The sequence below is a fragment of the Oncorhynchus masou genome, chromosome 23, assembly GCF_036934945.1.
Source record: "Oncorhynchus masou masou isolate Uvic2021 chromosome 23, UVic_Omas_1.1, whole genome shotgun sequence".
Classification (NCBI taxonomy): Eukaryota; Metazoa; Chordata; class Actinopteri; order Salmoniformes; family Salmonidae; genus Oncorhynchus; species Oncorhynchus masou.
Window position 1 is genome coordinate 43618166 of NC_088234.1, and position 27550 is coordinate 43645715.

At 45.6% G+C, this 27550-nt stretch overlaps 1 protein-coding gene across 5 annotated transcripts in view; it reads right to left on the bottom strand.

The window, feature by feature from the left end:
* The window catches only part of LOC135510874 (inositol polyphosphate-5-phosphatase A-like), a 265620-nt gene that overhangs the window by 132533 nt on the left and 105537 nt on the right, over positions 1 to 27550 (bottom strand). For 4 of the 5 annotated variants that reach the window (XM_064932175.1, XM_064932173.1, XM_064932172.1 and 1 more), the window contains exons 3-4: positions 24556 to 24656; positions 23638 to 23725 (exon numbers count right to left, since the gene is read on the bottom strand). The exons of the other annotated variant lie outside the window; for it this stretch is intronic. In XM_064932175.1, the coding sequence (XP_064788247.1) occupies positions 23638 to 23725; positions 24556 to 24656 (189 nt within the window). The remainder of the gene's footprint in view (positions 1 to 23637; positions 23726 to 24555; positions 24657 to 27550) is intronic. 5 annotated transcript variants of the gene reach the window in all.

Genomic DNA, 27550 nt, shown 5'->3' on the forward strand with positions numbered 1-27550 from the left:
ATAGACGACAACAAAATGTAACACTAATTTGGTGACAAACAGGATAGCATAGTAACTCAGACAACATGACATGGCTTCGAGGGAATTGCATGCTATCTGTAGCCCACCCAAGGTCAAAGTCCAATTTCCTAATTACAGCAGACAGACATCCATAAGGCGACATGAAAGGATGTCCCCCTTCTTCATCCGAAATGTAATCTTCCTTTGAAACCCATCTTCAATAAACCGGTGATAACCACTTTCTTTAAGTAAATATGCGGATATGGGGCCAACGAGATTATCTTTTTAAAAGGATACGCAGATGATGAATATTATCTGCATTATTAAAATGAAAAATGGCCTAAAAATGAAGGGAAAAAAAATCAAAAGGCTAAACCATCGAGGCATCCATTAGTAATTAAAATGACATTACCTCCCCCTCTCTTTGGTTCGGCCCAATGCACGGCTGCCAAGGCCATTATTCAATTGTTTCGGGATGCTGGAGATAAAATGCCTTTAATATACTTATGCTCATTAATGTAAATCATATTTATCTATGGATGTCCAATAATCAAAAAGAATATTTCAACTTGTAATTTTTTTTTCTCTTCAAAAAGTATTCCCATTAGGGGAACGAGATGGTCCTGTAAATGACAGGTCTTTGAGCCCATTGATTATTTTCCTTGGCTTTGGGAGAAGGCTGCTAATGTTGTCATGGACTGTTCATCAATCGAGATTGTTATTGGATTTCATATCTGGCCTATTCCTGTAGGTTCATTTGTGATATTCCTTATTGGATTAGAATCATACAGGGCGAGAAGGGAACAAAACTTAATTTAAATGCGTGAAACTAGTTCAATAGTATGCATTGACTTAGCTATATTGCTCTTGCACTTAACGCTGTACGTTAATTCATGGCTTATGACATGTGCAGCTCACCATGCAAGAGCAACCACTGACAGTGTACGCTTTCTATGTCAATACAGTTCATTGAGCAACGTCCCATCCCTCAAAGGATGCTGGGATAGCAATCAGTGGCGTGACGTCAGTTGGGCAGGTCATCAGTCAGTAAGGGGCCACAAGCAGCACCTTTGATTTTGTCCCTTTCCCATGCTGCCGGTGGCTACAGGATATGGCCTTGCAATGACGAAGTGGCCCCCTTGGCTGTCCAATGAGATACAGCTCTATTGCCAGGGACCGCAATTAAATATTTATTCGTTTGGGGCATCTTCGTGGAATCCGTCAATCAGTTCCAGAAAGGGATTTATCAGAATGTACCCCCATATCTCTGCATCAACAACCCTTCCTACTCCCTCCATAAGGACACAACTCTTCCGCAACGAAGGCAACGTCGCCCCCACTCGTACACCACTTCATGAACAATTTATATGGTGGTTTAGGGTGACACGTCTAAGGGACAATTAATGGGCTTGTACAGTGTATGGGAGGAGCAGTGTGTCTCTCCTTGGACCTGAGGACTTGTCGTTCTCTGAGCCAGGATAGCAGAGGGACTCAACCGTTGGAGGACTGGTTTCAGTTATGAGGGCAAAGACCAAAAATATTTCTCAGGACAAAAAAATAAGCAGCTTTCCCTTTGATACTGGAAGAGGCGTTTCTCGGAGCACAAACAGTGACCACAGGACCGTGAAGCTTTAGCGGAGCCACCAAAACACATGCAGTCGGTCGGCTCGGCTAAGACCCGGTCTGGTCCCTTTTTGTGGCCTCTTTGTCTTTATGTAAAAACCAATGCTCGCCGATGATGTGTTATGTAAAATTCCCGTGGCTTGATTTAAATGGTTGGATATCCTCCATGCTAGCTTAGTTATACTCCAGTGCATCGACCCAAGAGCCACATGGCTGCAGCATGAAAAGCCAAATGTAAATGGCAGCCCCAGTCCCTTAGATAACAGAAATTATGTCATGCTTTTTTTGTATTATAATAATAATAAATATAACACCGGAACAACAGAGCGAGGGGGACTTTTCTTAAGCAGATGTTCTTTCTTATGCGTACAAATCGCAGCATCAATCGGACCCATTCCTGGCCCCCTTAAGACAGCATTAAGATGTAAGTGAGCTAAGGACCTGAGCCAGGGGTGAGAGCGGCAGCAGTCTGCTCTCCTTAAATACAACAGCCCGAAAAGGGAGAATATATCCCTATATGCGGTCTCAAGTGCCCTCTGTGTGCTCCTTTCAACACTCTCCAGATGACAGTGATGCACTGAATATCATTAGGTCATGTGAGGAGAGTAGGGGTGAAATAAAGGCAACTACTCAAATCAATGAGCCAAACGTCAAATCTGGATAATGTCAGTGTTTTCCACAAGCCCTGTTGTCAGCTATACAGCCGATTACTGAGTGATTTTCAGCCTGGTACACTTTCCACTTAAATTAGCTGGGCTACTTTTCAATTCGCTAGTCAGAAGAAAGTATGCCAAGCCCTCCCCCGCTGGAATGAACGATTGAATCTTCTAGCACTCTTTTGATAGGACAGGTGCCTGACAGTCAAAGTGAGAGATGACAAGGAAACATCCGCTGGCTTGACAGTCTGACGTCTATCCCGTGTCTCAGTGACAGTGTGTTGTGTGTTGTGTGCTCGGTCTGTGCAGGCAAATTTCTACACACAGGGGGAGTGCATGAATTTGCACGTCCCATATAATGTGGTAACGATAAGTCAAAATCCACTGAGCCTTCTGGTTTTTTTGGCACATTCATTTATTTTCTTTCACGTGCAGGGTCCGACATTAAAGATGGCCGCTGGGGCCAGTAAAGACACGTCAGGCCAGTGGCTCTCGTCAGTCACTAGCCCAACATCACTTTTCAGTGCATTTTTGCATTTCAGTTGAACATTTACCTGCTCTTTCGCAGTTTATCATTGAAAGCCATTGACGACTACACACGTAAGAAGCAATAAATACAATTCTATTCTCAGGAATAGAGTAATGATTTGTATTGCTAAATTATATTACACAACTTTTTAATACACAATAATAAGCAAGTGTCATAATAATCACGGTAACCAAATGTAGACTATTAGTAGCTGAATATAGAGAGGAAGGGTGCCAGCCAATAGGTCATGACCCCAATGCATTAATGTCTGGACCAGTAGAAATTCTGTTCGGGCCAGTATGGGAGTTGTGGCGCAAAGGGTACTCACTGTGCTTTAATTGATGAACAGCAAGCTTGAGTAGTATAAAAGTTGATTTCATATATCCTTGCCATTCATAAATCATACGTAGTTATACTGTATGTCCATTGTATCACATCTGGGCAAGTAAACTAAAGATTGTTTGTACTTTCTATACAACAAAGCATACTTTCTATACAACAAAGCATATTTGAGGAAAATGCCACCGAAGTTCTACCAACACATTACCTGTAGTACCTGTGCTGGAAAAACACTCCACGGTGACGGAGTTCATCAGGAAATGTATAGGGGATGTTGTTCCTACAGTGACAAGGTTGAATACGGTTGAATACAAACAGTGTAGTTATTCCCTCCGTAAAGCAAAAAGTCAGAACAAGGAACAAGTGGAGTCGCAATTCAACGGCTCAGACACAAGTCGTACAGTTGAAGTCAGAAGTTTACATACACCTTAGCCAAATACATTTAAACTTAGTTTTCCGCAATTCCTGACATTTAATCCTAGTAAAAAACTCCCTGTCTTAGGTCAGTTAGGATCACCATTATTTCAAGAATGTGCTTCTACACCTGCATTGTTTGCTGTTTGGGGTTTTAGGCTGGGTTTGTGTACAGCACTTTGAGATATCAGCTGATGTAAGAAGGGCTACATAAATACATTTGATTTGAAATGTCAGAATAATAGTAGAGAGAATTATTTATTTAAGCTTTTTTTTCTTTCATCACATTCCCAGTGGGTCAGAAGTTTACATACACTCAATTAGTATTTGGTAGCATTGCCATTATATTGTTTAACTTGGGTCAAACGTTTTGGATAGCCTTCCACAAGCTTCCCACAATAAGTTGGGTGAATTTTGGCCCATTCCTCCTGACAGAGCTGATGTTACTGAGTCAGGTTTGTAGGCCTTCTTGCTCGCACACACTTCTTCAGTTCTGCCCACACATTTTCTATAGGATTGAGGTCAGGGCTTTGTGATGGCCACTCCAATACCGTGACATTGTAGTCCTTAAGCCATTTTGTCACAACTTTGGAAGTATGCTTGGGGTCATTGTCCATTTGCGACCAAGCTTTAACTTCCTGACTGATGTCTTGAGATGTTGCTTCAATATAACCATATAATGTTCCTCCCTCATGATGCAATCTATTTTGTGAAGTGCACCAAAGCACACCCACAACATGATGCTGCCCCCCCCCGTGATTCACGGTTGGGATGTTGTTCTTCGGCATGCAAGCCTCTCCCTTTTTCCTCCAAACATAACGATGGTCATTATGGCCAAACAGTTCTATTTTTATTTCATCAGACCAGAGGACATTTCTCCAAAAAGTATGATCTTTGTCTCCATGTGCAGTTGCAAACCGTAGTCTAGCTTGTTTATGGTGGTGGTTATGGAGCAGTGGCTTTTTCCTTGCTGAGCGGCCTTTCAGCTTATGTCGATATAGGACTCGTTTTACTGTGGATATAGACACTTTTGTACCCGTTTCCTCCAGCATCTTCACAAGGTCCTTTGCTGTTGTTCTGTGAGTGATTTGCACTTTTCGCACCATTGTACATTAATCTCCAGGAGACAGAATGCGTCTCCTTCCTGAGCGGTGTGATGGCTGCGTGGTCCCATGGTGTTTATACTTGCATACTATTGTTTGTACAGATGAATGGGGTACCTTCAGGCGTTTGGAAATTGCTCCCAAGGATGAACCAGACTTGTGGAGGTCTACAATTTTTTTTGGTGGTCTTTGCTCCGCCTCCAACTCAATTCAACAAGTTTGCAAACGATACAACCATAGTAGGCCTGATTTCCAAAAATGACGAGACAGGCTACAGGGAGGAGGTGAGGACCATGGTGGAGTGGTACCAGGAAAATAACCTCTCCCTCATCGTCAAAACGACGGAGCTGTTAGTCGACTTCAGGAAACAGCAGAGGGAGCACGCCCCTATCCATATTGCCGAGACCGCAGTTGAGGTGGAAAGCTACAAGTTCCTCTGCGTACACATCACAGACGATCTGAAATGGTCCACTCACACAGACAGTGTGGTGAAGGTGCAACAGTGCCGCTTCAACCTCAGGAGGCTGAAGAAATTTGGCTTGGCACCTAAGACCCTCAAACTTTTACAGATGCACAATTGAGAGCATCCAGTTGGGATGAAATCACCGCCTGGTACGGCAACTGCACCGCCCGCAACCACAGGGCTCTCCAGAGGGTGGTACGGTCTTCCCAACGCAGCACTGGGGGCACACTGCCTGCCCTCTAGGACACCAACAGCACCCGATGTCACAGGAAGACCAAAAAGATCATCAAGGACACCAACCACCCAAGCCATGGCCTGTTCAACCCGCTATCATCCAGAAGGCGAGGTCAGTGCAGGTGCATCAAAGCTGGGACTGAAAAACTACTATTTCAAGGCCACCACTAGCCAGATACCACCCGGTTACTCAACCCTGCACCTTAGAGGCTGTTACCCTAAATACATAGACATGGAATCACTGGTCACTTTAATAATGGAACACTAGTCACTTTAATAATATTTGCATACTGCTTTACTCATTTCATATGTATATAATGTATTCCATTCTACTGTAGTTTAGTCAATGCCGTTCCGACACTGCTCGTCCTAATATTTATATATTTCTAAATTCTATTATTTTACTTTTAGATTTGTGTGGATTGTTGTGAATTGTTAGATATTACTGCACTGCTGGAGCTAGGAACACAAGCATTTTCGCTACACGTGCAATAACATCCGCTAAATATGTGATTTGATTTGGACTTGCCAGACAGTGACGTTAAAGTGAGTGACTTGACAGCAGCCTGCCGAATTGTATCTGTAAGAGAGCGGTTTATTTGGCTCCTTAACTTGCAAACAATAGGTAGGTTAGTGGAGACATACCCTTTCTCTGGTCTAAAATATGATGAAAGTAAACAGATTGAATTGTTTTAAAAGTGATACTCAATGATACTTATATGGTATTTTCAAAGATATTGCTGTAGGTCTACTGATTTAATCAGAGTGTTGATAACAGAGTAGTCAACTGCTACTCTCTGTGTAGCAAAGCCCATGTTTAACACCAGCTTCATTCTTCAATTATACAGCTATTGCAGATAGCTGAGCTAATACCTCTTAAAAGGAAGTGTGAAGGCTGTGAAAGTCAGCAGATTTACAGGATATTTTAAAGGCCCAGTGCAGTCAAAAGTATGTTTTCTCTGTGCTTTATATCATATTGTACAACAGCTGATAAAACTAATATACACACACACACACACACACACATACATACATATATATATATATATATACACACACACACATTTCTGTAATCAATGTTATTTCCTGATAGTTGCAGGTTGAAATTTCAATCTAGCATTCGAATGTACCAGAGGCCACCAAAAGAGAAAATGTCTGCAAAAAAAAATCATACAACTTTGCGATTTGTCTGTATTGTTTTGTATTGTTAGTTAAAGTATGCTGCACTGTTGGAGCACGGAAAAAGCATTTCGCTGCACCTGTGCTAAGATTATGAAATATGTGTAGGCAACCAAAATTGTATTTAAACTGGAAACAGTTATTCACATGAAAGCTCTGACTGAGAACAAGTAATCCCTTAAATTAATGTTGAGGATAAGTAGGATTTTAGAAGTTTTAACCGGCCATGAAGCATCTCAGAGCACAAGGAAGGTTTGCAAAGGTCAGACAACTCCTCAGCAGTTGTATCACTCGCTAGCTGTCCTATAGCTAGAATATGAACACTAGATCCTGCATGATAAGAGAGAACAGTATATACAGTTGAAGTCGGAAGATTACATACACTTAGAACTCGTTTTTCAACCACTCCACGCATTTCCTGTTAATAAACTACAAGTCAGTTAGGACATCTACTTGGTGTATGACAAGTCATTTTTCCAACAATTGTTTACAGAGATTATTTCACTTATAATTCACTGTATCACAATTCCAGTGGGTCAGAAGTTCACATACACTAAGTTGACTGTCTTTAAACAGCCTGGAAAATTCCAGAAAATTATGTCATGGCTTTAGAAGCTTCTGAGAGGCTAATTGACATCATTTGAGTCCATTGGAGGTGTACCTGTGGATGTATTTCAAGGCCTACCTTCAAACTCAGTGCCTCTTAGCTTGACATCATGGGAAAATCTAAAGAAATCAGCCACGACCTCAGGAAAAAAAAATGATAGACCTCGTTCATCTGTACAAACAATAGTATGCAGGTATAAACACCATGGAACCACGAAGCCATCGTACCACTCAGGAAGGACACGCGTTCTGTCTCCTAGACATGAACGTACTATGGTGAGAAAAGTGTAAATCAATCACATAGCAAAGGACCTTGTGAAGATACTGGAGGAAACAGGTATAATCTATATCCACAGTAAAACAAGTCCTATATTTATATAACCTGAAAGGCCTCTCAGCAAGGAAGAAGTCAATGCTCCAAAACCACCATACAAAAAGCCAGACTACGGTTTAAAAACGCACATGTGGACAAAAATCATACCTTTTGGAGAAATGTCCTCTGGTCTGATGAAACTAAAATAGAACTGTTTGGCCATAATGACCATTGTTATGTTTGGGGGAAAAAGGGGGAGGCTTGCAAGCCGAAGAACACCATCCCAACCCTGAAGCACGGGTGTGGCAGAATCATGTTGTGGGGGGTGCTTTGCTGCAGGAGGGACTGGTGCACTTCACAAAATAGATGGCATCATGAGGGAGGAACATTATGTGGATATATTGAAGCAACATCTCAAGATATCAGTCAGGAAGTTAAAGCTTGGTTGCAAATGGGTCTTCCAAAAGGACAATGACCCCAAGCATACTTCCAAAGTTGTGACAAAATGGCTTAAGGACAACAAAGTCAAGGTATTGGAGTGGCCATCACAAAGCCCTGACCTCAATCCTATAGAAAATGTGTGGGCAGAACTGCAAAAGTGTGTGCGAGCAAGGAGGCCTACAAACCTGACTCAGTTACACCAGCTCTGTCAGGAGGAAGAGCCGAAATTCACCCAACTTATTGTGGGAAGCTTGTGGAAGGCTACCTAAAACATTTGACCCAAGTTAAACAATTTAAAGGCAATGCTACCAAATACTAATTGAGTGTACATATGTAAACTTCTGACCCACTGGGAATGTGATGAAAGAAATAAAAACTGAAATAAATCATATTTTAGTGCTTTGGTGCAAACAGGATGCAATATTTCTATTTTGTACAGGCTTCCTTCTTTTCTCTCTGATTCTGGATCACAATACTAACCTACCTGACTTGTCTTTTCATTTTATTTAGGCTTGCCATAACAAAGGGGTTGAATACTTATCAACTCCAAAAATTGCAACTTTCCATTTTGAATTAATAATAAATAAATAAATAAAGAATTGAAATGACATTATGGGCTATTGTCTGTAGACCAGTGACAAAAAAAATCTAAATGTAACTAATTTGACAGTACAACATGGGAATACTTCCTGAAGGCACTGTATCTTCCACAGAGGAACAATGGAGGCATACAGTAGAAGGTTCCAGGGCATGATACCGCCATCTCAGGCCAACCGGGATGGCTTTGAAAGATGTTCCCCGCGCAAAAAGTGCCGGAATTCAATTAGGCCGTTCAGATTAAGGAGGTTGAATCTCTTTGAAAGACCATAGCATCCAATCTAATTAGCCAGTTCTTAATGAGTTAGTATTTAGCCAAGGAGTGCCTCACACACAAGGAGCCATTGTGGGCTTGAACTTTGTGCGAGATTAAACCCCACTTGGAGAGAATTACTTATAGAAGTATGGTTATGCTGACTTTAGGCCATTATAAAAGAGACCAATTCTGTGTCCTCGAGGGGTTCAAATAAAGGTTTCTGTGGCTCAAACTAGCTTAGTTTGGATATTTGCAGCCAATCCAGCATGAAAAAGTGATACTTCACCCCATCAATTCCAGGCAGACCTATTTGATGTGAATCACACGGCCTGGCATTGTGAACATCAAATATCTTCCCCAGATGCATTTGGTGTTTGACAACATCCCACTGACAATACATCATAAAGCAGTGCCTTTCGCCCTCTTCGGAACCCAATAGCAGCTTTCATCAGGGAACTCCAAAGGTCCCATGGTAGGGCTACTGCTGTTCATTTCCAACCAGCACCGCCCCTTCATCTGCAAGAAACGCACTCTGCCTCTGACCCCCAGGACCTTGGCGAGACTGCATTCATTTTCCTGACACAAATCAATTGGAGACGGTCCGGGACAGGAAGAAAGGGCTTGTTATTAGACCTGCAGAAGGAGAAGGAAGCCATCCCCTCATTGGGAGCGTCCAGCTCTTTCATGGCCCATAGAGGGACAGGGGGTGGCTGGGTAAGGGACAAAGGTATTGTTCATTTCCTTGAATCCCAACTAAGAGCTTTTACAAATCGATTGCCCTGTGCATGTTTAAATATGGTTAGAAGATGAGGGGCTATAACAATTTGTCCTGTGATTCAATGTCCATCTTCCGGTAAGTCACAAGGGGCAAAGCATATGAGACTGATTAAAAAATATACATAAGAAATGACAGCATTGAAGTGTCGAGATGGGAAAGAATCATTCAGATGGGGGACACATGACTGCAAGTTCCAATCATGTGAATGTTGAATTTGTATCAGTCGGTCTATTTATGTGCTGCTGCTCCATAAACAACTGTGCAAAACATTTCCCAAAATCAGATTAGGAAACTGTGTGTGCAATAAGAATGAACAGATTCTATGTCAGTAGAGAATAACAGACATTGGGCCTACAAAATAGAATGAATACCGGTAAAGTCGCAGCACAAAGGCCAGATGTGATTTTGTCAACCATAAACACACGTCTACGTGACAACGAAGACAGAAAGACTAAGCCATTAGGTGATAAGAAGCAATGTCGCCTGTGGTCTAAAGTGGTCTAAGGCAATGCATCGCACTGCTAGCTGCGCCACTGAAGATTCTGGGTTCGAGTCCAGGCTCTGTCGCAGCCAGCCGCGACTGTGAGACCCATGGGGCAGCGCACAATTGGCTCAGCGTCGTCCGGGTTTGGCCGGCATCGAGCACTAGAGACTCCTGTGCGGGCCGGGCGCAGTGTGACACGGTCGCCAGGTGCATGGTGCTTCCTCCGACACATTGGTGCGGCTGGTTTCCGGGTTAAGTGGACATTGTGTCAAGAAGCATTGTGGCTTGGTTGGGTTGTGTTGTGTTGTGTTGTGTTTCGGAGGACGCGCGGCTCTCGACCCTTTGCCTCTCTCGAGTCTATACGGGAGTTGCAGCGATGAGACAAGACTAACTACCAATTGGATATCACAAAATTGGGGAGAAAAAAAGCTTTAGAAAAAATGTATTAATGAATAAAAAGAAACAATGTCAGATAGGAGAGGTACACAACTACAGCATATAAACAGTAGAGGATAGAAGAAAGACAACCACTAGAAAGAGACTGTACCGCAGTAAGAGGGACTAAGGAAGTAAGAGGACTGGACTGCTATATGCAGAAAGGGAGTCGGGGAGGGAGTGAGAGAGAGTGCAGTCGGCACTGTATGTGTTTAAAATGTGCCGCACAATACCTGCTAATTCTATTAAGTGCCTCTGCGGTGTGTGAGGCAGTGGAGCGGTTTGGTTATGGGTTGATGTAAATGGACGGCTGGTTGACTAAATAATGCAAGAGCATAAGAATAAGGTGATTGGATGACAGAGTGGAGTAGAAGGCCTAAGCCGGGCCACCCCGGGCCTTGCCAAGTCCATTATATGTATTGGAGACATCCTGGGGATCCAGCATGGGAAGTCATGCCAGCCAGGGGGGAAAAAGGTGCTATTGTTCTTCCTCATTGTTGGAATGGCTTCCACCCCACGACATCCAGGTGTGGTAATGCAATGAGCAGAGAGCCTGAGACCTTCACGCATATTAGCAACATTTTTTCCAATCTGCTTTGGTGCTTTTGGACTCTTTAAGAACCTACGCTAGCTCAAGGACAAACGTGGACCAGGAAGTCTTTGGTCATCAGGTTTTGACTTTGCGCCCCCCCCAATTCAAACAATTGCAAATCATGGTAAAACACATCGAGAATGTTGACGCGCGGTCTCACACAAGAACATTATTCCGTTCAGGATTGTGATGATCAACGACAACATTCTAAAAGAATCCGACTTTGTTTTTTACAAACATTCTACAACTTTATTAGAGCAAGAATACACCTCCGTCAAAAGGGAGGTAGCTTTAAAAAAAAAAGGTAGCCTTTGCAATGTATTAGCCCATCTTTATACATTTATAGACAGCTATGGTCTAAGTCCTATCAGATCTATAGGTTTAAGTGCCTCCTAGACTTAAAATGCACCTGTGTGTGGAGAGAGATTGTTTGAGTTCTCTTCAGAGACATGTGTCAAGGGGGTTAGTTCCACAGCTATAATTACTCCAAAACAGGCTGGTAAACAAGAAAGAAATTGCTTGGATTTAATGTAACGATTTCTCTGATATTAACCAGCTGTACGTGACACGCGGCTGGACCGCCCAGATCAATTCCACCAGGGAAGTGTCCTGTTTTCCGGCAGGGCTGATGATCGAGGATGAGAGAAGGGACCACGGACAGACACTTTCTCTGTTGGCAATGTTTGGATTAGAGGCCGATGGCTCCCTGAAAATGCTCCCCCTCCTCACCTGCCCGGGCGTCTCCCTACGGAGGGGAATATATATACACTTAGCCCGGAAAGGTCAGCCAGACGGAATGTCGCAGGCAAACAAGCAGCACCGGGACCCCTCGGATGAATCACAGGAGAATTGGTGCATGGCAGTGAATGAATAACCCTCCATGGCTCCCCAAACCCCATTATTTCCATCCTTTTCCAGCGGGCCAGAGATTCATGTCTGCGCATGCTGCCAGTTCATTACGGAGAAATACCATTCCTCTTCTGGCTGCGGCGGGACAGGCCAGGCGGGCCCCAGGGGGACCCCGGCCCTGTTTAATTCCACATCATCCGCTCCAGTGAGGGCCTTAATCTCTCCTTGTGTGATCAATACTATATCAGTGTAAATTAAAATGACAATTTTAAAGTAATTAAGCTTGTTAATGCTCGATTCGAATGTCATTATTTGCACAAGGGGAATCAGGGTATGGCGGCGTGTGCGTAGGATGCTGGGTGGGTGGTGCGGGGGCCTAAATTACGAGTGTGTCCACAGTGACAGGCGAACGCTTGAACTGGCGCGGTGGCCCCTGTTGCCGGCACTGCCACCGAGGGGGCTTAACAAAAGCAGATTAACTCCCTGCCCATGCCGGCCAAGGGACCTCTCCAATTTCGTAGGATAACCCAATTGGAGAAATTTGATTTGTAGAACCAAACCCAATTATGGCGATATTAGATGAGAAGTGGCATGGAGGGAGCGTTTGCTGAAGGAGGAGGAAAATAAAAAGGGGGGGGTAGGCTAAGAGAGCAGAAGAAAAAAGAGAAAAGTTACACAATAAAAATGCACTTAACTCCAGAATGAAGCCCAGCAGTAATTGGGTTATTAGATTATTTTTGTCCCTCCTTTCTTTGGTTTTGAAAGGCCATTTAGAGTCATTGTGATGGTTAGAGTGAAATAAATGGGTTCCTACGTTAACCTTCCTTCCCTCTGTGTGTTTGTGTGCGACTGTCTGAAGCCACCATCCTACCCCACGTGAGGTGCTGTGTAAGTGAGGATGGAAATGAGATGATCACATTGTTTGCTCTTATTAACCGACAGCCATGGAGACCAGCGGCTCGAGCAATTACCCCAATCAGACCGGTTAGGGGCCACTCAGGGGCCGCCAAACACACTCCTCCTAAGGCTGTATCGCCCTAACGGACCATAATGCCATTATTTTTTACCTTCCATATGACCCACAGTCATCTTTACTCCCGCTGGTGGTGCTGCAACCTGACACACACCGAGGTCTCCGTTCTCTAAATACCCACACAGCACCACCCCGCCCAGAGTCACGTGGATCATTTCCCTGCTGCTCTGTACACGCCCATCTCTCACAATTACCTGCTAATGAGACACGTGTTGACAGACAGGGGAGGGATGTCCTGATTAAAAGAGGCCATTTGTTCCTGAAGGCCCATGGATCACTCAGGGATCAGTCCGGCCCACTGTTGCTAAGTGATACTATTGCCATGGAAACCGTGTTGTGCATCTGACCGGTCTGTGTTAGGTGATATGACCAGTGTCCAATGGGACACCGTGGACATGGTGTTTGCTATCACACTGCTGGACTGTCCATCTAGTCATTTTCTGTACCTCCTGTTACTCAGAAATCTAATTTGTTGAAATGTGTTTACTATGGTGAATAGTGAGTCAGAACAAATTCAAAAATTAACTCAAAAGAGAATGACTATTATAGTGACCTGTGCCTCTCTGTTCCAGCCTTGAAGTCATCGGTGTCCACTGTTGAGGGCTGTCTCCCAAAACCCCTCAATGGCCACCAGCCACGGCTTCATGAAATATTAAATGCAATCCAATAATGAAGAGAGACAACAGTGGGCAGAAAAACAAAGGCGACCTCTGGGTGTTTAATTAGCAGTGGGGTGTTGCCCTGCATTTCTGATCAGGCCATGGTAATAGACACCTGGGGACCTGGCTGAGGACCTGCTCTTCCAAAGGGGGCGTTGCGTTGATCAGCTTCCAGGGCGATACAATCCATCATGGTCGCCTGTTTGACTGGCTGTTTGTGGAAGCTGGCATTTTAATTATCCACTCATTTGGAGAGGTGGGGGCGGCAAGTTCTCCTCCCGCAATCAATGCAAACTGTCGCTCAACGAGAATTCCCAGGAAGGCGAATAAGATCAATCAGACTGGGCCGACATGGTGAGTGCCCCCCCCCCCCCCCCCCAAACACGACAGGACAAGTGGGAAAGCTCCTGGGATAGAGTTGTGGGAGGTGGTGGATCTTGTCTTATAGATAGATAGATAATAGATAGATAGATAGATAATCCATATCACCATTTCCACTGGTGTATTACAGTTCAGCAGGCTATAAAAATCACTTTCACCTGTGGGGGTGCTCTTAAGCCAAAAAGGGTCCCTTAAATGGACAGAAATATTGTCAAGAAATGACCTCATTTGACCGAAAGGGACAAACCTCCCCATAACCATTAATGTATCTATAGGTTGCCCACCCGGGAAGAGTATCACCAAAATATTAGTAAGACTAAGTAGTAGACATCAGCAAAACGTGAGTAAGCTGATACGCACACAGATGCAGGTCCATAGACACACGGGCCTCATTCTCAGCATCAAAGCCCTCCCAGCTACATTAACAATGCTGATGTCTTCAGGGGGTAGGGGAGCCCTAGACACTGGCACCCTCACACACAAGACTCCAAATATCAAGGGTAACCAGAGTCAGTCTCATGTCATTAAAAAGCAAACCTCTAAGAGAGCGATGTCGGTCTATACCATCCATATGCAGGGAATCCATATTTTCTGTACAGAATATACCATACAGGAGTGCATGGCAGGAATTGAAGCATTTTTCTTTACGGATTAGTTAAAATGTGCCTTGGGTAGTGTTTCCCCTAGAATTGTGTTCAGCAGCGGTGGCAAAATTAGTGGGGAGGAATCTTATATATTGATCCATTATCGTTTCTACATAAAGTACATTATTATAAAAAATAAAAAAATTGGGCTGGCCACTATTTAGCAGCGGTGCTTCGCCTCTGCTGAATGCATACAGGGGAAACGCTGCTTGAGTGATATAGGAGTGTATAGGATCTGTATAGAAGTACACAGACTGGAGACTATTTTAAATCACTAAAACAGTCACTCCAGCACACTGAGGAAACCTCGATTTTACCAAGTTCACCATCTAATTGATCAAAAACCTACAGTACATTTAATAAATCCAAACGCTAATAACAATCAGGGTTATACAAGTTAACATCTCCCCATATACCACCATTTTGTCAGCGATAGTAACACCAGCAGCCTGATGTATTGTAAAGGCCTCTCTGAGAGCTAGAGGGGAGCCCCTGAGAGGGACCGGGGTAGCTGAACTATGATCATGTTCCTGGGGGCTTAAAGAGACACCGGGAGCCATTTAACAACGCCTCCCCTGACACTCCAACACACGCAACACAATCACAAATCACACACTCTCAGTGGCAAGTGCCTCTCACAGGGATGCCAGTGGGACCAGCCGACTGTATTCACGGGATGGTTATGAGGATAATGGCAGTTTAGACGAGGGTGGGGACACTTGCTATGACTTGTGACGTTTATGACGGGAGAAATCTCTCTTAGAAAGTGACGTTAAGCCTCTGTGTGTTTTATTTGTTTTTGGTTCTAATGAGAATTAGTTGGTGTGGTTTGAGAATGTATTAGCGCGTGGTTATGGTTACTTATTTTAGCGGCTGTGTGCGTGTGGAGGTGTGTGTGTTGGTGTGTGGGGGGTGGGGGGTGGGGGCTGTGTCTATGTTCTCCAGAGTGCTGGGGGCCTGTGTGTATGTTCTCCAGAGAGCCGGGGGCCTGTGTGGCCTTCTCAATAGCGGGAAGATTATGGAAATCAAGCCAGAGAGATTAGCTAATGGGGAAATAATTGGCAGTATCTGCCTGGTCAGCTGGGTCATGCATATCAAGTGCTGCTGCATGGGATAATCAATACGTATGGGGATCAGATCAGCTAGTAGCTATGGGCAGGGCCTGACGACAGGCACAGAGAGAAGCTTTCACCAGGAGAGGAGAGCAGAAGAGAGCCATGGACCGGAGGAGACGTCGCCATACAGCGCCTTCACTGATGTCAACGCTCAGCATCTGATCCCAATGCCTCAAGTCCCCACGAAACACCGGCTCACTATCGCTCTCTGCCTGCTCATCAAATCTCCAGATATTCACTCGCTCGTAGGATACAGGAAACAAACATCCTTGTAGTTAATTGATAGCCGTTGTGAATAAGAAAGTTAAGTATGAGGTTTTGGATGTTTTAAGTGGTTTACATTGGTTTTTGTCTTCGAGTTACGGATATAACTTCACCTATTTCGGGATGAGATGAGGCGGGACAAGGTACACAATTGATAAGGACACTTGATAGACCATCATGAAAGCAACGGAACATCATCTCACTTATACATTAAGGTTCCAATTATTATTATTTTGGGATTTGCGGCAGGCCGTCTAACTCTGTTCTCCCATGCATGGCCTCTCCCCTCTCATTTTCATTCCCACCTGCTCAGCGCAACCATTCATCAGGAGCCGGTCAGAGGATACCTCCTGCCTGCTCACAAACTCATGGAGCAGGCAATAAAATTAACCTTGTGGCAATTGTTTTTCCCCCAGACGTTTGACAGCAAGGGTGTCAACTCATCCGTTACTGAGGGCCCTGAATAAAGCAGGGCTAATGCCAGATAATGGAGTCAAGACCAGATCAATCAATGACAAAGTGGGATGACGAGCGAGCTACTTCCTAGCCCTGTTCATTTGGGTCAGGGAAATATACAGAACACAACCTGGCAGTGCCGTATAGTAGTATAGACGGTCAGATATCTTTACAGTCCGGCACACCAACATCCTTCACCCAGCCCTCCTTCAGTGGCTGTTCATTTGCTCTCAACACCTCCTAAGCGATCAATATTTTTTAATTTTGGTCAGAGTTATTATTTTTCACATCACTGCGCTGGGAAGCAGAGTAAAGTGGCTCATATTTTAGCTCTAAATAGATCAATATGACAGGCTCACCTTCACTCTGCCCCTCGCCGGCTGGGGGGGAAGCACATCGTAATGTACGGTGGCGGAGGGGCTGGTGCGCCTGGACATCGCATGCTGGAATCACATCATTATCTGTGCCTGGCGCCCCTCTCCACCCTCCAGACAGATCTGATTTACTCCCCACCCAGGTCCTGCCTGCTGCCCCCACTAAACCCAATCCCACCACACACAAACACTTTATCAGAGCTATGTTTATGAGGGCGAGTGAGACGGACGGCGTGAGTGCGTGTGCTTGCATGTGTACATGTGCCAGACACTTATTTTTGTGAAGGTCCAGAGGAGGGCATAGGCTGAGTTCCATACATTTTTCTGCCTCTGTTCTCAATCCATTAATTATATATACAGTTTCAAGTCAAATGTTACCAAGGAGGCACAGCCCGCTCTCTGTCCCTCATAATTCACTTCTGATGGCAGTTTCATTGATTGTCGCTCAACACATGTCCTGAGTGTGTGTGTGTGTGTGTACGTGAGTGAGTGTGAGTATGTGTGTACGTGAGTGAGTGAGTGAGTGAGTGAGGGTGTATGCATGCACTTACTTGCATGCCCTGAGTGCATGACTTATGGCGAGGGAGAGTTATTTCCCAACAATATTACCCTGCTGACATCTACTCCATTCAAATTGCCTCGGTCTGCTCAGTACTTCTGACCATATTGAAATAAGAGCCTAGAGATTTAGCTTTGCAATGTCTTAACCTGCTTACGCACTTGACGCCTTCTCCCAGACCATGAGGGCGGAGTGTGTGACGGTTGGGCGGGAGGGTGTTGGTCCTCCTCTTTAACCTGTGTGTGTAAACCAGTGTAGCAACCCCCCTGCCGTGACACACTCCCTCTCGTTCATTCCCTGTGTATGTTAAAGCAGAGGAAGAGTTGCTTAAGGGGTAGGAGATGAAACAAGCCCCCATCATCTGGACTTAAAAAAGGGGGAGGGGAGATGGTGGTGCACCGTGAAAAATAGGTGATGAGCATGACGCAAGCGAACACAGCCGAACACACTTGTCCTGTCACCGCAGAGGGCCACTGAGTGTTCATAAATTCCTGGGTGATGTGCTGCGCTGGGTGCAGTTTGGATGATTGTATTACTGTGGTCTGCTGGAGGCAGAAGGAATTAAGGCTGCACCTTGGAAGCAGGCTGGGGTGCAGCTGGCAGTTCCTGACATGGCCTCTAAAGTGGCCCAGGGCTGAGGGGACAACATGACGATGACACCTGCCTGCCTGGGGATGACCGTGTGTGAGTTCAGCCATCAGCACCACTTCCCTCATCCGAACCACAGGAGACTCCCGAGGAGTGGCGCAGCGGTTTAAGGCACTGCATCTCAGTGCTAGAGGCGTCGCTACAGATCCTTGGTTCGATTCCAGGCTGTATCACAACCAGCCGTGTCCCGTAGGGCGGCGCACAATTGGCCCAGTGTCATCCGGGGTAGGCCGTCATTGTAAATAAGATTTTTTTCTGAACTGACTTGCCTAGTTAAATAAAGGTTAAAAAATAAATAAAAAATAGAACAGAGCTACTGAGGAGCAACCATTAGGTGTGACGAGAAAACAGCTGGGAAATATGATGTAAAACTAAAGAGGTTTCCAAAGTAAATCTTGATAGGACAAAGAAAAACATTTTGATAGAACTTCCTAATTTGAAAGTTTAGGAATGCCTCTCTTCCTTTGAGTCTATATGTCGGTGTCAGTGTCTGTACACAGAACGTAGGAGCAGGCATGTAGGTGCAGGCATGTAGGAGCAGGCATGTAGGTGCAGGCATGTAGGTGCAGGCATGTAGGTGCAGGCATGTTGGAGCAGGCATGTAGGTGCAGGCATGTAGGTGCAGGCATGTAGGTGCAGGCATGTAATAGCAGGCATGTTGGAGCAGGCATGTAGGTGCAGGCATGTAGGAGCAGGCATGTAGGTGCAGGCATGTAGGTGCAGGCATGTAGGTGCAGGCATGTAGGTGCAGGCATGTAGGTGCAGGCATGTAGGTGCAGGCATGTAGGAGCAGGCATGTAGGTGCAGGCATGTAGGTGCAGGCATGTAGGTGCAGGCATGTAGGAGGAGCAGGGTGCAGGCATGTAGCAGGAGCAGGCATGTAGGAGCAGGCATGTAGGAGCAGGCATGTAGGAGCAGGCATGTAGGTAGGAGCAGGCATGTAGGTGCAGGCATGTAGGAGCAGGCATGTAGGTGCAGGCATGTAGGTGCAGGCATGTAGGTGCAGGCATGTAGGAGCAGGCATGTAGGAGCAGGCATGTAGGAGCAGGCATGTAGGAGCAGGCATGTAGGAGCAGGCATGTGCAGGCATGTAGGCAGGCATGTAGGAGCAGGCATGTAGGTGCAGGCATGTAGGTGCAGGCATGTAGGTGCAGGCATGTAGGAGCAGGCATGTAGGTGCAGGCATGTAGGAGCAGGCATGTAGGAGCAGGCATGTAGGAGCAGGCATGTAGGAGCAGGCATGTAGGAGCAGGCATGTAGGAGCAGGCATGTAGGAGCAGGCATAGGTGCAGGCATGTAGGTGCAGGCATGTAGGTGCAGGCATGTAGGTGCAGGCATGTAGGTGCAGGCATGTAGGTGCAGGCATGTAGGTGCAGGCATGTAGGTGCAGGCATGTAGGAGCAGGCATGTAGGTGCAGGCATGTAGGAGCAGGCATGTAGGTGCAGGCATGTAGGTGCAGGCATGTAGGAGCAGGCATGTAGGTGCAGGCATGTAGGAGCAGGCATGTAGGAGCAGGCATGTAGGAGCAGGCATGTAGGAGCAGGCATGTAGGTGCAGGCATGTAGGTGCAGGCATGTAGGTGCAGGCATGTAGGAGCAGGCATGTAGGTGCAGGCATGTAGGAGCAGGCATGTAGGAGCAGGCATGTAGGTGCAGGCATGTAGGTGCAGGCAGGCATGTAGGAGCAGGCATGTAGGAGCAGGCATGTAGGAGCAGGCATGTAGGAGCAGGCATGTAGGAGCAGGCATGTAGGAGCAGGCATGTAGGAGCAGGCATGTAGGAGCAGGCATGTAGGAGCAGGCATGTAGGAGCAGGCATGTAGGAGCAGGCATGTAGGAGCAGGCATAGGTGCAGGCATGTAGGAGCAGGCATGTAGGAGCAGGCAGGCATGTAGGTGCAGGCATGTAGGTGCAGGCATGTAGGTGCAGGCATGTAGGTGCAGGCATGTAGGTGCAGGCATGTAGGTGCAGGCATGTAGGAGCAGGCATGTAGGTGCAGGCATGTAGGAGCAGGCATGTACAGCAGGCATGTAGGAGCAGGCATAGGAGCAGGCATGTAGGAGCAGGCATGTAGGGCAGGCATGTAGGAGCAGGCATGTAGGAGCAGGCATGTAGGTGCAGGCATGTAGGTGCAGGCATGTAGGTGCAGGCATGTAGGAGCAGGCATGTAGGTGCAGGCATGTAGGTGCAGACACACGACATGCAGAGCTAACTGGATAGACGGGGCGGGAGGCTGATGGGAGTGCATGTAGGAGCAGGCATGTAGGTGCAGGCATGTAGGTGCAGGCATGTGCAGGCATGTAGGTGCAGGCAGGTGCAGGCATGTAGGTGCAGACACTAGGCTGATGGGAGTGCTCCTAGCGTCTCTCGGGGTGACAACACTCCCTAGTCGCCGCACCACCAGGGAAATCCAATCAAAATGTCCAGTGGAGACGTCAAAGACAGCACCCAACACGAACAGCAGCTAAACGGATTGAGCCAATGTGACCCTGGGCAGCAGGTGCAGGGATGAGAACGGACACGGATGCGGAAGCGGAGTGAGATTCCTGTCAGAGCACAGAGCCTGATTTATCCTCTGGCCTCGCACTCCTGTCCTGTGGAGCAAGGGAGGACGCCTTTCATTTCCCATTACAAGTCTCTGGAACAACCGAGCGCTGTGTAAGGGGGGGATTGTGTGTGTGTGTGTGTGTGTGTGTGTGTGTGTGTGTGTGTGTGTGTGTGTGTAAAAATACTGCTATACTTTGGCTATGAAGCATAGAAACAGAGTGAGTGCTGTGACAATAACTGTGAGGGTGGCGTGTGTTTGCCTACACAGACCCCAGTCAGCGTGTGAGGAACGCTTTCCTAGGTAATAAAGGCAAGGCATTAGTGAACATCATTCCACATGACGCCCCAGCAGCCCAAAGGGCCGGGCCTGTGATAAATATTAATGGCCTGGAACAAGTGGATTGGGAGTTAAGGTTATCAGGGCGGGCTTTCCTAATTGACATTTTACCTGCTGTATACCTTAACAGCGCCATAAAACACCAGGCCTCCCCCCAGAGGAGGATGTGTCAATCAAGACCCCCCCCTCACCGATCACTGCACAGCACACACACCCTCCCTCTGGGAGAGATGTGAAGGCTGGCCAGACCCTCTCAATGTCTGCCTACATCCAACACTGGTCTGGATGCCTGACTGACAGACCGGCATGGAGATAGGACCAGCGTTTGCTCGGATACACTGGTAACCCACCAGTGTACTCATGTTGGACATAAAACTTAGTCCGGGTTATCATATATGTACCAGTAGGTCCTATAGCCTACTATACCAACGAAAAGCATAGCACACAAAACACACAAAACCAGCCCCCTTTTGACCATTTTAACCTGTTGACCTAGTCGTCTCTCCACAAATCAGCCAGTGCTTCCTTGGTAAGGAGAGGCGTGCTCAAATGACCCAAACACAGCTCACTGACACAGCTCACTGACACAGCTCGCACACACTCAGCCGTGGCACGGTGACACTGCTCCTGCTGTGGAGCGAGTGAAGCCTATGGCTATGGCGACCCCCCCCACCCCCCACCCACCCAGCCACCGTATTCAACATAGAGACAGGACAGGTAAACTAAACACTCCCTCGGGTCGTTACCATACACTTACACTACATTATAGCACATCCGCTCGGCTGCCGTTACTGGTTGGCTCCGGGAGCCTCGCGGGGAATTGCCACTTTACATTATCTGGAAATTGACAGGCAGAGCAGACAACAAACAATTACCCTCCAGCAGAAATCGAAGTTTGAGAAAACAAATATGAGTGATGATGTCATCTCGTCTAAATGGCAAGCCCTGTGTGAGGCGCACTGGACAGTCTGTATCCATATTTACTGTGGCCCCGATTTGAATATCTATAAACATGTTGATTTTGTGGTTCTCTTTGCACAAATTGATTTAGAAGAAAGTTACTTCTCCAACATAGAAACAGTCGAGAACTAGAACAGTAATTGATGTGAGAGTCTAAAATGAACCTGGGAGAAATGATCAAAACAAGAGGATATCGCCGTCATTGTTTAAGCGAAACATCAGCTCATTCTTTTTATTTTTTTTGCAGTGGGGGCGGGGCATACGTTTGAAATATGTTAATTTTATGTTTATGAAAATAACATGTTGGACTGGAGGCGATGGTGTTTGCAGGTAGGGAGGCAGAGCGGCGTACCATGGTAGTAAGTGTACCACGGTAGTAATACAGTACCTTCTAGAAGAATAGAGAGGAGAACCATGACAGGCACGGCTCAGCAGTCACAGCTACACTGATTGCTAGTGAGGGGGTGGGGGGTGTCCTTAAACCACATCTATTCCACTCTCTTTAGGTGGTCAAGAGTCAGGGAATTAACTAGAACCACCATTATTGTTTACCTCCAAATGTACTGTTGGGAGTAACATGCTATCAGCATTAAATGGAGAGCATTATAAAACAAATTGCTTTTGTGGTAATTATGTGAGGGAATAAAACGGTGTATTGTGTGTGCTCGGATGGGGGGCCTGGTGTCTGGATGTTGAAGACAAATATTGAGATTATAATCAACACTGAGTATCTGGCTCCACCAAGAGGTCATGCAATGCAACTGACGTGTAGTTGTGCATGATTTTGAGGGGGTTAAGGCCACAAAAGGACTGAGCATCAATTTGGACAAATCGGTGCACATCTTTGTGATAATTATGACATAATGTGCAAAATAATGACTGTGGTAACTAATACGCATGATCCATCAAACTCTCCTTTAATATAAATGGCCAACTACAACATCTATAGGCTACTACATAAGCAGACTTATTTATTTATTTTTCATGTAAAATAACAAAAGCCACAACCAACTATTAGCTGATAACACTTAAAGTTGCAGCTGGTTTCTAAATCCACAAAACATTCAAGACCATCTAGCACCACCTTGTGGTGGTCTACCATTATTGCACATTCTAATAAAATGCTGGGGTCCACTCAGCTGTGGAAAATTAATACTTGATTGATTTTCTTAATTCTCTTCCTTCTAGCATCTGAGGGCCCCCAGCTTCAACTTAAAACTTCCCTCAGCCATCTTATCTAATGTCACAACTGATGTGTCTCGAGCAGGGATCATCAACTAGATTGAGCCGCAGGCCAATTTCTTATTTTCTCGAGCGGTTGGTGTTGGTGGGCCGAAACATAATTACAATGTTAATAATTGCCTTTAGTAATAATTGCAAAATGACCGCAAGAAGACAAAACAGATAAAATATTTGACTAAAACATCCTGTCAAATCTTCCTTACATTTGTATATGATCACGTGTCTCTATATTATGCGTGGGAATACTTAGGGCAGATGTCCAAATTAAAATAACCTGGAGCTGATTTCCTGGTGCTGTTACAGTTTTATGGAGGGGGGGGGGGTGCAAAAGAAACTACCCGCGGGGCCAAATTCACCCCAAATGGGCAACAATGGTCTAGAGCTTTCTGTTGAAAATGGCTGCTGTGCAACACCCGGGTGAATGCAACACATCTGTGGTGAGGTAAGACTGTGTGCGGTAAACAAATCTCCTGAGATAAAACAAGAAGAGAACCACTTAACAGGGGCAAATGGACCACCCGCACTTACGGTGAAATGTTCCTGGGATTTGTAGTTCTCGTCGAGGTAGACACGGGCTCTGCTGTACTCCTTCATGGCATCACTGGACAGCAGCTCTCTAGAAGAGAGGACACATCACAATATGGCCCCATCAGCCTTCAGATAGATGGGTTGATTTATTTATCTTCCTTTAATAATCAGCAACATGATGATAAGTAGGATAAATTATGAACATGGTGGAACTGTAGTTCTTCCATGCTAGCTGTTCCGGGACACTTCCAAGTCATTGCGCTAACGCTAGCTAGCAATGGCTAGCCAAACTACCTTCAACTCCCTGCAAACTGCAATTAACATCCTTAATTGCGCTTTAAGGGAGCCGGGATTAGGAACAGGAGATTGTGAGTGTATTAGGAAACTGTTAAATCTGTTGAGGCCTCACAGACAGTCTCTTCTACTTATCTATCTATCTTATCCCCCTGCTAATAAAGTTCACACCAGGACACCCTAAATTGGTTGAAAGAGGTTACATAAGAGAGCACTTGATAGAATCTTGTTAACAAATATCAAATATCTTATAAACCCCCATTGACCTAAAACATTCAGTTTGTCCATCCTATGACTAAACGAGAAAGACGAGCTACACAAATAAGCCCCGCTAAACAGTTTACTCAATAATGATGGTCTTCTAGTACATTCTTGTAATTCTTTGAAAATCAACACCAAACATGAAACCAAATAAGCGGTCACCAGAAGGTGGAGTTGTTCACTCAACTTTCACATAGTTTTGGTCCTAATTTTCCTGTGGACCCAGGCAGTGGTTGTCCGTCTTGACAGAAAAATAACCCATAATCACCACTAGGGTTGCTATGGACACCCGAGTTGGTGGCAATTCTTCAGTGAAGGGAAATTTGAAGGGGGGGGGGGGGCATGAAGTGTGAGGTAACTTACTTGACAAAACAATCTACGTGTACCATGGACGCTTCGTAGTTCTTCCCGCCCACCTCCTGACAGTGCACTGCGATGAAGTGGGGCTTGTGTGATTGGACAGTCTGCAGAGGAGAAGAGAACAAGGCATAGCATTAAATGACTGTCCGGACAACTACTTGCTCGGTGTCATTCAATCCAGGTCATAATCATTCACGGCACCAGGAACTTCTCACCCAAATGACATATCATTCTATACTTCGATTCGATAAAAGACGGGATACAGCGTTCTTCAAGAGAGCCCTGTTCTCTAAACAGCCTGCGGAGACAGATTTCGGATTCCCACAAATAGCTGAATTAAGGGATTTAAAACTCCATCGTAAAACATAACCAAGTAACACGCCTTTACCAACAAGCACCCATTTACTCCACAGTGAAACCCTAATAAGGTCTGGTGATTTTGGAGGTGGAAAGAAGCTGGGTAACACCCAAGACTGGGGGGAAAAAATGACTATCAGAGGTCGAGATACATTATAGTCAACAGGCCAAACTGCCCCAGGTACTGTACAGTATAGTGTCAGACAGAAGGCATGTCGCTTGCTTGTTCCATGAGTCATCACGGATGTGTATCGGGCACTGTGTGCAGGATATGACGGACAATGCCGGGAGTGAGAAACATCTCACTAGATCAATAACGAGTCTCTCACTATCAGGAAATGTCAACATTATGATGTCAGAATATAGGAAACACCAGAACATAAAAAAGGTGCCTTTGGCCTCGTGTCAGAAAATAATATATACTGATGTTGGTGATCTGCACTGATAAACACCTGCCCTGGTCCCAGATCTGTTTGGGCTGTCTTGCCAATATCTATGGTTATTGGCAAGACCGCACAAACAGATCTGAGATCAGGCTAACAAATACCTGGTCAGAGCAGAGAGAGTTGTTCCAGAGTCATTTCCACTCCAGTCACATGACCTCTCCCAGGTCCCCTCCCTGTCCCCTAACACTAAGAGGTGTTTCTGAGTGCACTGCCAGCGAGCCCGGAGTGTTTAGAGGTGCCAACCCGTAACGGAAAATCCATAGCGGAGTGAATTATAGCGCTCATAAGCACTCAAAGGGTCGGGCTATGGATGGTGGGCAGGCCGTAGATCACGGTCACCCGGGGGGAGGGGGGCGAAGTCTGGTCCAGGCCTGGAGGCCTACTCTGCTCCTACTCCACCCGCCTGCATTATTATTACTAAAGGCAAAATCAAATAAAAGTAATGTAAAGCAATAACACTATGGATTTTCTATCAACCTTTGGCTTGTCACTGGGCCCCTAAGAACCAGGGTTCTCAAACAGACGGATTAGTGAACCTATCAGCATCCACTGGAAAGCTTCGACTCTCAAGGAGCTTTAGCTAGCCAAGTTACACTGTGTGTGAACCTGTGGACATGCGAGAGGGAAAATGCTGGACTGTGTGTGTGTATTTTGTGCCTGTGTGTGTTTGTATTTGTCCAAGTGTGCATTTTCTGTTTGTTTTTCCAGGCAGTGTAACTCCAGCTCTAGTTTCTCATAGGGCTACAGACTCATTATCCTGAAGCCTAATTTAATCCTATTCCTATCATCAGAAATGCTATTGATACAAGGCCAAACAATAACAACTATCCAAAGTTTCCGCCATCTTTCTTCTGAATGCCAAACAATTGGCCCATTCCATCTACCCTCAGAGGCACCTTTGGATCGATCTGCTCGTTTTCATTTCAGACTAAGAGTTACAGGTCACAGATTGACTCACGATCGAAGGCAAATAAACACATTTGCACAGTGGCCAGCCTAAAGAGCAGTGAAGTTCTACCAGACGCAGGGACCTCGCTTGGTAGCGTAGAAGTTACAGGGTTGATGCCGTTAGACCACAGCGCATGATGACACAGGTACCACACAGCGGAAACCTCTCCAGCTCTTCACTGCTGTGAGAAGGCCACATGTTTGTCAAAGGGGTGCGTCCTCGCTCTCCCGCAATCCTGTATCGGTTTGGATTCCTAGGAAATTCCCTAGGTTATAGCAATGACATATTCTCATCCTTTAATAATATTGACTTACACACTACCCTGGAATATGTAAAAAAAAAAAAAAAAAGGAGCTTGTTTTATTTGATGGCCAAACAATGTGGGCTAATTATGAGGAAAATAATAACCGAAAGGCCTAGCTTGTTAGTCGAGCTCTCAGTTTGGAGACATTTTCCATTCTTCATTTAAACCAATACCCAACTGTAAAACACACATCATTGATCTCCACCAGTACACATCCATGTATATCAGCCTACATCTAAACTCATGCCTGATTCCCACTATAGGGCTGAAGCAAACCGTAATGTGCTGGGTGTGATGTTTTCTTCAGCAACTATGTTGGACGCGAAACCAGGCCAGCCCAGTAAAGCTTGGCTTGGAACAGGTTGGCTCAGTAGTGTAAAAATGGTATCAGATCCCCACTGCTTTTGTGACCAGTGGCTCACATCAAGCGCACCACTTACGCGGCTAACCTAACACGGCTGCTATCAGACTGACTTGTTTAATGTGTTGTCGTCACAGCAGCCTTGGGTTCTGAGTTGCAGACTGCAGTGAGGTGAGATATGCCATGTTTGTGTTATGGTCCTTCAGTCCCTGGGGATCTCTGCCTAATGCCTGGATGTGGATGTAGGAGGGCAGCTGGCTGGAATGAGTCTCAGTTACCGTTCCTGTAAACGCCCGTATCAACGGGAGTCAGCACACCTACTTGGTGAAGCCCGACTCACTCAGACGGAGCGCGGTGGTACTGTATTTAAACAGCCGTTTAAATACAGTACGTTTCTCCTTGCAATGGCAGCTGAATGGACAACATTTGCACTACTCAAATGCATTATGTAATGATCGTTCTCGCCATCTCTTCATCATTCTCATACACTCACTGAAGACTAAAGTGCCTTGAGCGTCTGGAAAAAAATATACACGTCCTGTCAAATAATATACATCCTAGCGTCTATAAATACATCCCAT